The following is a 12255-nucleotide window of genomic DNA, read 5'->3' on the forward strand; positions in this document are numbered from 1 at the left end:
TGCTCACAATTGGTGAGCTTGGTCAGCTGGTGGCAGCAATTCCATTTTCCCAAATACGCCCGGGAAAGTGGAATCGCCCTTTAAAAACTGCTGCTTACATTTTTATTTGCTTAAAAATCCTACCTAGATTTCCCCTTCTATGTTAAAGAGGGGGTTGGGGCGTTAATGTTTACCATAATTAACCCTGTCTGTACTGTGCTGGCAGATCTCTAAATATACCGTGTTTCCCCGAAAATAAGACCCTCCCCAAAAATAACACCTAGTACTATTTTTCGGAATTGCTGAAATATAAGACCTAGCCAAAAAATAAGACCTATTTGTGACCATTCCCAGGGCCGGTGGGGGCATAAGGGGGAACTTGAAGAGCCGCGGGAGAGAATCAGCGGTAGAGGAAGCGAGGTGGCAGCAGAGGGAGCAGAGCCGCATAAGCTGATGCTTCCTCTATGGCGCCGACTCCTGTCGCAGGTGGAGTGATGCCAAATGTACTCCGCCTGTGAGGAATCGATAGTGAAAGTGCGCTTCGCTCACTCTGGCCAGCGATTGGTTACCAAATTGCTATTAGAAAGGTACGGCACCCCTGATTGCCCTGATCACCATATTTTTGTACATGAATACATGTAGACTATTGTACACGAATAAGTGCGGATTGTTGTACATTAAAAGAAAATAAGACCTAGTGTGTTTTTTGAGCCCAAAAAAATATAAGACCGTGTCTTATTTTCGGGGAAACACGGTAGCTGTGCAGGACTGTCTGTCCTTCAAAAGGTTGAAGATATCCTTACCATCTTGTCTTAATTTGTATTGTGATTGCAATGTCTTCCTTATATTGTAAAGCGCTGCGCAAACTGTTGCCGCTATTTAAATCCTGTATAATAATTATAATAATATTCAGGCTTGGGTGGTACATTGTATGTTAATGCACTTTTTAAAAAAGCCCCTCAATCTGCCTCTAATGCACATTACAACAGAGGTGGACAACTCTGACCCTCCAGCTGTTGTGGAACTGCAGGTCCCATAAGGCATTGCAAGACTGACAATTACAGGCATGAATCCCAGAGGCAGAGGCCTCTGAAGACGTTTCAAGAAGAAGAAACCGAAATAGCAGATAAGCTGAGGAGTGGCCGTCTGTCAACGTCAGTCAGCGATGAGAACCGACAACGTGCTGATCAGTTGATTCGCGGTGACTCCTTCCTGAAACTTCTTCACCCAACGGCGCACATTGCTAATGTCCACTACAGCGTCCCCATGAATGTTCTTTAGCCGATTATTATCCTTTGATGCCTATATATATATATATATATATCTCTATATATATCTCTATATATAATCTCTCTATATATACCGTGTTTCCCCGAAAATAAGACACTGTCTTATATCTTTTGGGGCTGCAAAAAACACACTAGGTCTTATTTTCGGGGTAGGTCTTATTTAAAAAAATGTTTAATGAACAACAATCCACACTTATGTAGAAAAGTCTACATGTATTCATATTCAAAAATATGGTGATCAGGGCAATCAGGGGTGCCGTACCTTTCCAAGAGCAATTTGCTAACCAGTCGCTGGCCAGAATGAGCGAAGCGCACTTTTACTATCGATTCCTCACAGGCGGAGTGCATTTGGTATCGCTCCGCCTGTGACAGGAGCCGGCGCTATAGAGGAGGCATCGGCTTATGCGGCTCTGCTTTCTCCAGTGCCCCCTCGCTTCCTCTAGCACTGGCTTCGTTGGCACCGCTGATTCTCTCCTGCCTCTCCTGCGGCTCTTCAAGTTCTCCCTTATGCCACCACTGGCCCTGGGAATGGTCACAACTAGGTCTTATTTTCGGGGTAGGTCTTATATTTTAGCAATTCCCAAAAGTAGTACTAGGTCTTATTTTCGGGGTAGGTCTTATTTTCGGGGAAACAGGGTATATATAATCTTCTTCAAAAAGAAAAAAGGGACTGCCAATTCCCTCTAATTCCTATTATGCCCTTTTCTGAGGTTTCCCATGTGATATCAGTGAGATGAGCTATAGCTAAATATAGCTGAATTCTGTGGAAGACTGCAGCTCCTAAGGGCCTAAAAACCTCATCAGTGACAAAGCCGTGTTTCTGGGAGGGTAGAGTCAGGTCAATGTTTTTCAAACAATGTTTTTCTTTACAAAGATATCATTGTTTTTTTTTACAAAGAATAAACAAAGTTATCAAACACACCAAAGATAGTACAGGTAAATATTGATAAGGTGTCCATCCCAGCATTAGACATTAGGGATCCATATTGTAAAGCAAGAACACAAACTAAGCAGGCAGAAAACATAACGGTTCTGACCAAACCAAATATGAAATGGCAGTAGGCATGTTGTAAAGCATGCACGGGTCCTGTTAGACCATTTGGTAAAGGTCAGAAGCCACGTCAAGCAGGGCACACGGGCGGGAGGGCAGATGGGCACAATAGCGCCCATCATCCCAAAATGTCCATACGCACCACCTGCAGCAACCAGCGATCCATGGATTAAATGTCAGTTTAAGATACGAGAGAACAGGACAAACCCAACAGAGAAGACATACATATAGAAAATGAAAGATAAGACTGGAAAAATAATAGAGAATGGCGGAGGAGAAGGGGACTGGAAAGTAGGGCCAACCTTTGCTCTTTAAATTCATCTCAAAGGTATTCAGTAGGGTTGAGGTCAGGGCTGTGTGTAGGCCACTCAAGTTCCTCTACACCAAACACATCATACCATGTCTTTATAGAGCTGGCTTGGTGCACAGAGGCACAGCCATACTGGAACAGGAAAGGACCTTCATCAAACACAAAGATGGAAGGATAATTGCCTAAAATGTCTTTGTATGCTGTGGCATTAACATCACCCTTCACTGGAAACACCTGAACTCAATCATTTAAGGGGGGTGTACATACTTTGGCCATATAATGTACTAGTGGCGGAACTACCACCATAGCGATGCGGATCCCCGCTGCTCTCCCCCGCTTGTATGGGCGGAGGCAGCGGGGATCCGAAAAAAAAATGGACGGCGGAGGAGCCGCTGCCATCCTGAAACACAGGAGGACAGCGGCTCTGCTCTCCTCCACGCCTGCCGCTCGATCATCGTAATCACGGGGGGTGGGCGCATCACAGGACCTGGCCTTGGGGCGGCAGGCAGGGAGAGTAAATCCGGCCCTGTGCACATACAGTAATAAATAGGATCTGTTCTTTATTTTTAGCAGCAATTTGCGGCAGCAAGGGTTAAAATACCCTGTGCTTGCAGCATATAGGAGAGTCGGACCGCTGGTCTCATACGCAAAGCAGTAGCATAGTCTCCAGATATCCAATACGCTTCTTTGAACAATGCTCCAATCAGCACTGCTGCTTAGGTATAGGGAGTACTGCGCAGTGGGTACCAGTCCGTCCATGTGGAGAGGCAAACAACTAAATTGTTCATGAGAGAGCCGTGGTCCAATCCTCCTATGTGTTGCCAACACAGGGTATTTTAACCCTTGCTATAGCACTTAGCTGCTATGAGAAAAGTAAAAGAGCAGCATATTTAATACCGTATTTGCAACCTGACTGCATTATATTAACAAATACAATTCAATTAAGATTTAATACTATCCCATTGAGATTTAAAGCATATCTTCGGGCAAACCAAAAAACCAAGGGATAATTGCTTGTTTATGCCTAGGGCAGTGGTGGCGAACCTTGGCACTCCAGCTGTGCCAAAACTACAAATCCCAACATGCATCTGCCTCTGGGAGTTATGTCTGTGGCTGTCAGAGCCATCCAATGCCTCATGGGACTTGTAGTTCCAAAACAGCTGGAGTGCCAAGGTTTGCCACCACTGGCCTAGGGGATCAGAGTAAAGTTATTTTCCTTACCTCATCCCCTCTCCAGGGCCGGATTTCCCGCAAAGCCAACCAAGGCCCGGCCTTGGGGCAGCAGGGAGTAGAGGGGCAGCAGGGGTGTGGAATTCCTATCTCCCGATTCCCAAGACATGCAGTTCTGGGCGCCAGGCGGGTAGTTGTTTTTTACATTTAGCAATGTCGCTGAGATCACTTGTATGCAGCCTGCAGGTCTGCTATTCTCTATGGGGGGGGGGTGTTGGTGGGTAGGTGGGCGCATTGAGGAACCTGGCCTTGGGGCAGTAGAGAGAGTAAATTCGGCCCTGCCCCTCTTACCAGTGGTTGGTGCTTTCCTCTTATCCCCCTCCGCTCTGACTGGTGGAATGTCTCTCGGCGCCCTCATGTCTAATGCAAGTCTATGGGACCTGTATTAGATGTGATGATGTCAGTGGTCCATAGTCCACCAGAGCAAAGGATTGAAGAGACTGCTGGGACCAGTCCAGCAGCCCAGAGGGAGCCAGCAGAAGCTAAGTAAAAGTATTATACACAGGCCCGGATTTCCCTCAAGGCGCAGAGGGCGGCAGCGGTGTCCCTGTGGGGAAGTTGTGGGCGTCGGACGCAGGCGCCCGCAATGAGGAAGCCGATTGTTCGTTTACATGTCATCTCGCCGATGTCGCCGAGATGACATGTAAAAAGTCTGCAGCCGGCCGGTCCGTTCTCCCCTCCCCTCCGCTCCCCCCTGCACTTACCTCTCTCCTCTGGTTCCGTCCTCCGGGCTCCGCCACCGAGTCTCTCCTCATCGCAGGTAGCAGAGCGGCAGGGTGAAAACTAACCCTGCCGCTCCGTGTAGACAGTGAGAGGGGAGAGCTGTGCTCTTCCTCTCTCACCTGTCACAGGAGTTCCAGCACAGTGCTAGAACTCCTGTATTGGAGGTGACAGGGTCAATAAAGAGAACCTGTCACCGCCAATTGCTATCACACAGGGGCTTGTTATCTCCTGTGTGATAGCAATAGTAAGAGCAAAAGTTAGGTGGGGGGAAAAAATCAATTGATTTAAAAAAAAAATTAAATAAATAAAAATGTAAAAAATAATAATATGAAATAATGAAATAAAAAAATAAAAAGGTGGGGGGAAAAAATCAATTGATTTAAAAAAAAATTAAATAAATAAAAATTTAAAAAATAATAATATGAAATAATGAAATAAAAAAATAAAAAGGTGATTAAAAAGTAAAAAATAATAAGAAACAAATTATAAAAAAATAAGAAAATAAACAATAAACAATAATAAGATAAAATAAATTATAAAAAAGTAAATAAGATAAATAAAAAACAAAAAAATGAAATTGATAAAAAAAATAAAATACATAAAAATTAAAAAAATAAGAAGAAATAATTAAATAAAAAAAGTAAAACTGATAAAAAGTAAAAAAAAATTAAACTAACCCTGCCGCCATTCTACATTGATGGGGGGGCGTATTGCGGAACCTGGCCTTGGGGGCGGCAGGGAGAGTAAATCCGGCCCTGATTATACACCAGTTCCCTAGACAAAACGAGCACTTAACCTTTGCAGTATGAGGGTAGCCTAACTACAAGACTAGTTTGTTGGCTTGCCCGGTGATGGCCTTTAGACCCCATTCACACTGAGCGATTTCTATAGCGATTTCAGCTCAAAAATAGCTCAAACATCAGCTCAATGTCGCTTGTCCAATGCATTTCAATGGAGCTGTTCACATCTCACAGCTCAATGTCGCTTGTCCAATGCATTTCAATGGAGCTGTTCACATCTCACAGCTCAATGTCGCCTGTAGCTTGTCGCTTGAACATGACCTATTTTTCAGCAGATTTTGTATGATTTGATCCAATAGACTTCAATGGTGTAGCTCAATGTCGCATGAATTTGAGCGACATTGCGCAACATTGTCGTGCTACGTCGCACTACAGAAGTGTCATTTTGCACAGAAATATAAGCAGGCAGCACCTTGAGAGCCCTCAATCTCATTCTTTGGACACAGCAGCAGAAACTAGAGACACTGGTGCTGTCTACGGACGCGGAGAAGGCGTTCGACAGGGTGTCGTGGGACTTTATGTTTCAGGTCCTCCGCCATATAGGACTGCCAGACCGTATGCTACATTGGATAGGAGCTATATATTCGTGCCCTAGGGCCAGGGTGAGGACGATGGGCTGCCTATCAGACAGCTTCCCAATCACAAATGGGACCCGCCAGGGCTGCCCGCTCTCACCCACGCTCTTTGTATTGACCCTGGAACCGTTTATCAGATTGGTTCAAGCAGATACTTCCATAAACGGCATCAAGATAGGGGAGGTGGAACACAAAACAATGGCATACGCAGACGACTTGCTCTTCTTTCTCTCCAGCCCCCTATCCTCATTGCCGAGCCTAATGTCTCTATTAGATTCATATAGCTCACTATCCAATCTTAAAATAAACTTTGCTAAATCAGAGATCATGCCACTCAACCTACCCCACACTACTACACTCCGCCTCCAAACGTCCTTCCCTTTTGCATGGCGCCCCACCCACCTGCAGTACCTAGGCATCAAACTGACCTCGGACTTGTCCCTCCTCTATGACACGAACTACGCGACCCTACGAGACTCCATCCATAGCGATCTTAAAACCTGGCGAACGCACACCATTTCATGGTTTGGTCGCGCGGCCCTACTGAAGATGAATGTACTCCCCAAACTCTTATACCTCTTTCAGACCATACCCATTAAACTACCGCGCTCCTTCTTTCGACACTTAGACTCAATGTTCTCATCCTTTGTTTGGAACGACAAACGTCCACGCCTGTCTTGGTCCCTACTTAAAACCCCGAAATTGAATGGCGGCCTTGATATCCCTGACATGTATACCTATTACAAAGCGACCCACCTTACCAGAGTGCTGCACTGGCACATACACGCCACTTCCAAGTTATGGGTATCCCTGGAGGAGACAATATCTGGAACACCCCTGTCTTCTCTGATATGGCTCAGGGAAGCACTCTGGCCCCCCATGCTGAGAGATCACCCGTTCATAGGAGCCACGCTCAGCATCTTCTCCGCGACACGACGCCTCAATACTCTTACCTCTCTTCACAGCCCCATGGAACCTCTGACACACAACAGGGACTTTCCTCCGGGTGTCACCAGGGACTTTACGTCCTACTGGGCCCAAGACCCTCCTATCAGAGCGCACCACTTTTTTAAATCCCACACTTTCCTCTCCAAAAGTGAGCTATCAGACCTCACGAGACGCGGCTCGCTCCCCTGGTGGGTATACTTTCAAATACGGCACTTTCTGACATCCACGGAGACCCGTCATTCCCATTCTAGGGCCTTAACCCCATTCGAGAGGACCTGCTCAGGAAACGGCCCAACAAGACACCTGATCTCCTGGCTGTATAGCCAGCTTCGGGTTGGTACCGCTCCCCACTCACTCAAACTACGCACCAAATGGGAACACGCGCTTGACATCACACTGACCGACGAATCGTGGAATCAAATTTGCACAGCGGCACACAAATGCACAATAAACAGACAACTCTACTCTTCGCACAACAAGCTCCCCCTATCCCGACTTTTAGGTGTCATGGACACATTTGCAAATAGGTACGGCACAGGGCGCACGACTCGGCGCCTACGCGGCCTTAAAGTTCACTCAAAGCAATCTCACTCACAGGCGCCTCACCACTGCATCTTCCTTGTTATGTGTGACCCTAGTCATTAAGAAGATCACACCTGCTCGACATTTATAGTCTGTGAACACTTGTATGTGCTGCTCGTTGCCTCTTTCTTCCCCATACTGTTTCTCCCGACCAGAAGGCCGGACAGATGTTTGTTTTGATGTACATCTACATGACTGAAGCCTGACACTGTAACATCGTTTATGCATGTTTCATTTCTGAAAATTCAATAAAAACATTTACAACAAAGAAATATAAGCAGGAAACAAGAAGAGGAATGATGTCACATCATACCGCTTTTGATTGGATGCAGCCCAATGTAGCAGCTACGAAGTCCATGCCAAAAGTAGCGCTGCGTAGCGTGACAATATGTGCACTGTAGCTCAATGTAGCTCAATGTCTCTCAAAGTTGCTCAGCTTAAATCAGCCCTGAAAAAGCGCTTTTTCTGATGTAGCTCAGTGTGAATGGGGTCTTAAAGCTGAATGCAACGTTTGTCTTTTTTTAAAATATAATAATATTAATGTGCAGACAATTGTAATGCATAGAAACCAATCCGATTTCATCAATCCATCTACAGCTCTCAGAACAAGGAAAGATTCATGCCACTTGGTCTGTTTGGGTTCCTGAACGTTGTACATCAGTCTTTGCCTTGTTGAATCATAATTGTTGAAAATGTCTTAATCCCCACAACTAACTAAGCTGAATCTATTTTTAAATTGCCTTTAGCCAGCTCGTCTATCTACTCCTACCGGTACAATTATCTGCTCCTCTGACATGTCAGATTACTGTGTGAAGCATGAGGGACATGACACTGAATGACAGATCCATCAGGGGAGTTGCTGAACCATAGGTATGGCTTACAGGTAAGGCGTGTCTCTCCTTAGATAAGCTAGGTTATACAGCTTTCACTTCCCCTCGGATTCCAGTTTTGCTGCATTTTCACGAAGCACTTTCACGCTGCTTTTCAGGTTAACTGAACAATCTGATGAACATGTAGCTGCAGAGCTCTACCTTTCCATCTGATATCGGAGAAAGATAACCGACTGCCTGACACAACATAGAACAAAAACATTCACAAGTTGATGACCACCAAACAGGTTCATCATCAATCTAACTGTTTGAATAGTCAAGAGGATCTCTGTATCTCAACATGAACAGGTCAAAAACGTTTGGGAAAATCAGGAAAAGGATTGAAGAGGCCAAAAATAGATGGGCCAGATTGGGCAAGGCAGACTATAGCTACAATGAGAGTGCCCGCTTGGCCACGGACTCTCTCCTGGACGGCGGAACGGAATCCTACCAAAAAGTTCTGGCGGAGGAAGGTGAGGTAGACTTTTTCTCAAAGACGGAGGTCCAGTTTATTGTGGACAATGTTAAAGAGCCGTTCTATACCAATGAAAGTTACAACGAGGGTGAAAATGGGTCTGTGCAGAATGGGAACCATGAGCATAAATCGGAAAGCTTCTACCCCATTAATTCTGACGCTAGTGATCCCACAACGCCGCTGCACAATTGGAGTGCAGAGGACAAGCCGTATCTAAAGGACAAGTCCAGCGCCACTGTCTACTTCCAGTCTGACAAGGCCAACATCAGGGAGACCATTCGGAGGAGTATACACCGAACAAGCCAGGTATGACCATATACTTTGTATATAATAATGATAGTTGGAGTGCTGGGTATGTCACAGCCAGTTTGCCTTCTCTGTGGAGCACATACAAGTCCTTTCATGATGACTGGCAGTGTATGCAGGGACTTGTAGTACCCCAACAGCTGGAGAACCCAAAATTATCCTTCATACATGGGGCTATTTTGTCTAAAGCCTATAACCCTATGGCAATACATTTGCATTATTAATAAAAGTACTGGTACATCCTAAATGAAGGGCATCCAATATGCTGAATCGCTGTGTATCATGAACAGTTAAGAAAGTTCACCCTTTGTTGCATCTTAGCACTTCTGATTTCCTGCAACCTCTTTGCAGCCACTACATTGATGGCCGCATATTACTTCTAAGGAGGCGATAACAGTGCACCATGTCTATGTCATATGTGTTTAAACTGCCACTTGTAGTCCCCATCAGAAACCAGTGGGACAGAGTGACAACATAGAAGAAGAATTAGGACAAAGGGACAATTGAGGACAAAGGTGTTGTCACCCTGTAACAAGAAGTACTTGAACAAGGACCTTCATGGCATGATCACTAGGTATTATTTTATTGAAAGCTTCAGATTTAAAAATGTTGAATATAAAGTAAGAAATTATATTGATATGTTAAAGTTTATATGAGATTTTAGTAATTGGATTTACTTTAGCTTAGAGTGCTGTCATATTTCATTTGCTTTTGGTTCCTTTCACACATACGCACATGCAAGTGCCTTATACATGTTTGTGTGCATTTTATATACACGGTTCATTGTTCATTCATTATGTCATATAAGAGTGAAACACCTAATAGGGATTTGCTGTTGGGCAGCCTTTAAAAACACACAATACTGCACGATACATGCGTATTATGTCCCAGGAGCCAGGTCGCCAATGCTCCCTACAGCTGCCGTCTACCTTATGAAGTTTTCTCTAGCTGTCAATGGAGCTGGCCCCTAAAAAAAAAATCCTGCTGGCTTCTGGGTTGGACGGCCTGGCTCCTGAATTCCATGTTAATTTGTCCACCCCCTGTATTAAAATATATTTAAAGCCAAACACTAAAATCTCATAAAAGCTGTAACATGTTAAAACATTTTCAAAAGTTGTAATCTTTCTAAATCTGCAGCACTGGCATAATCCTTATACAGCAATGCAGAATAGCTCCAACTATGTAGGACTACAAGTCCCAGCAATGCATTATGTTTTTAAGTAGGGATACACCAGTCAGTGCCTATACTGGGCATACTCGTGAAAATGCCCCGATATGAAGCGCAGATACCGGTGTTCTGTCGAGAACGACGACGTGGTTGAATTTGCCGACCTCAGCATCTACGCTTGCGCACAGACCAGTATTATTGAGGGAACCGGGATTTATTCACAAAGTATTTTGTTTAAATCGTTAATTGTGACCGTTAATAATATTCCATCCGTCATTTCCTGCCATGGACGGTATATTATTAACGGTCACAATTAACCATTATAAATGAATACTTTGTAAATAAATGCCGGTTTCCTCGTAAATCCCATCTGTACGTAAGTGCAGATACAAGGTCAGCGTTCTTGACAGAACATCGGCACTAATATTTTAAACAAGAGGCTGCCTGAGGTCCCACGCTTGCTGGGGACCTCGGCAGCCTTCCTGTTAACCATGCGGTGCCATGGTGGTTGGGGGGGGCCTTCATGGTTTCTTGCACAGGGGCCCTGAAGGTTCTAGTTACGCCTCTGATCTGCAGCTTTGATGAAATGGATTATTTGTAAATCTGCAATACAGTTCCCTGTTATAGGGTGACAACGGTCTCCAAATATGCTGCAGTGTTGTCACTCATTACACGTACCCCCGGTGGAGAGTGGAAGTGGCTGTGATGACACACGTTGCACAGGTATTGTCCACCGTTGTCACCATCAGGACAAACTAAAGGTCATCCGGTTACAGTTTACATCTGCTTACAAACAAAAAATACAGTACAATAGACACAAAGCACAGAGGGAAAAGGGATATTTTGTTGTGTACATAAAGCATAATGTACAGTAAATATTGCAGATGAACATAGTATTTATTAAATATTTATTATTTGTATTATAATACCGATACTAGTATTGGTATCAGTGCCGATACCAATATTTGGGTGAGTACTCGTATTCGCCCAAATGTTCTGATACTTACCGCTGATACCAGAACTTCCGGGCAGAGCGAGATTTCCTCTGACTGGCAGCGCCGCGAGGGAACATGGAGCCGGTTTCCCGGCCAATCAGGAAGCCGGGTAGTGTGTAAGGACACGCCGCCTGGCTACCTGATTGACTGGGAAGCCGGCTCTATGCTAGCGGAAGTACGGGTATCTGTACTTGGTATCGGCGAGTACCGAAAGATAAATAGCGATACTCGTCCTAGATACCGAAAAACGCAAATTTGTAAGTAAAGTGCAAATTTATATCAGTGCAAATATAAAAAGTTTTTTGTAAAAAAAAAATTAAAAAGTGCACAAAACCGCACACCATCAGTGCAATCATAAAGTGTCAAACAGTCCAACATCCTGCAAAGCCTTTGAATTGAAGAAAAGTGTGCAATCCAAGTCACTTGATTTAAAGTGATCTCCGTACTTCCAGATAGAATTCCACCAACTGCACATGTAATCCCAATTAAAGGTCTATTAGACGTGAAGATGCCGAGGCACTTGCCACTGTCGGGGCGGATGGGGAGAGAGGTCAGAGGTGATTGCTACAGGACTGAGGATCGGGTTTATTTTCACCCCTAGAGGAAAAACGAGCAGTTAACCGCTGCAGTGTGGGGGTAGCCCCAATGGAAGGGTTCATTTTTTTAAAAAATTCTGTCGTTGTTCTTTAACACACGCGAGTATAATTAATCTTATTCCATTTAGTGCAGACTTTTATATATATTATTCCGGTAGTTTCCACTAACAACATGGGAACATCAGCTCCGAGCTGCACATGTATCCTTGGAAAAAGTAGACTTGGTTCCTGGAAACATGTTGGATGAACAGATTAATTAGATGTCTCATCAGGATCCTCCATGGTGAATTATGCATGGCTCAACTCATTCTTCCCTTTTTAAATATCTTGAGAGCTTGATTTTTAAAGACATATTTTCT

The 12255-nt window shown here is 44.5% G+C and overlaps 1 protein-coding gene across 1 annotated transcript in view; it reads left to right on the forward strand.

Annotated features, from left to right (window-relative positions):
- The first annotated feature begins 8643 nt into the window (after positions 1-8643).
- Positions 8644-12255, forward strand: part of FAM83A (family with sequence similarity 83 member A) — a 38430-nt gene continuing 34818 nt past the window's right edge. Inside the window, exon 1 of the mRNA XM_018562227.1 lies at positions 8644-9137. Coding sequence (XP_018417729.1) covers positions 8658-9137 — 480 coding nt within the window. The 5' untranslated portion in view covers positions 8644-8657. The remainder of the gene's footprint in view (positions 9138-12255) is intronic.

This window comes from Nanorana parkeri, unplaced genomic scaffold, assembly GCF_000935625.1.
Source record: "Nanorana parkeri isolate BGI_ZX_2015 unplaced genomic scaffold, ASM93562v1 scaffold566, whole genome shotgun sequence".
Classification (NCBI taxonomy): Eukaryota; Metazoa; Chordata; class Amphibia; order Anura; family Dicroglossidae; genus Nanorana; species Nanorana parkeri.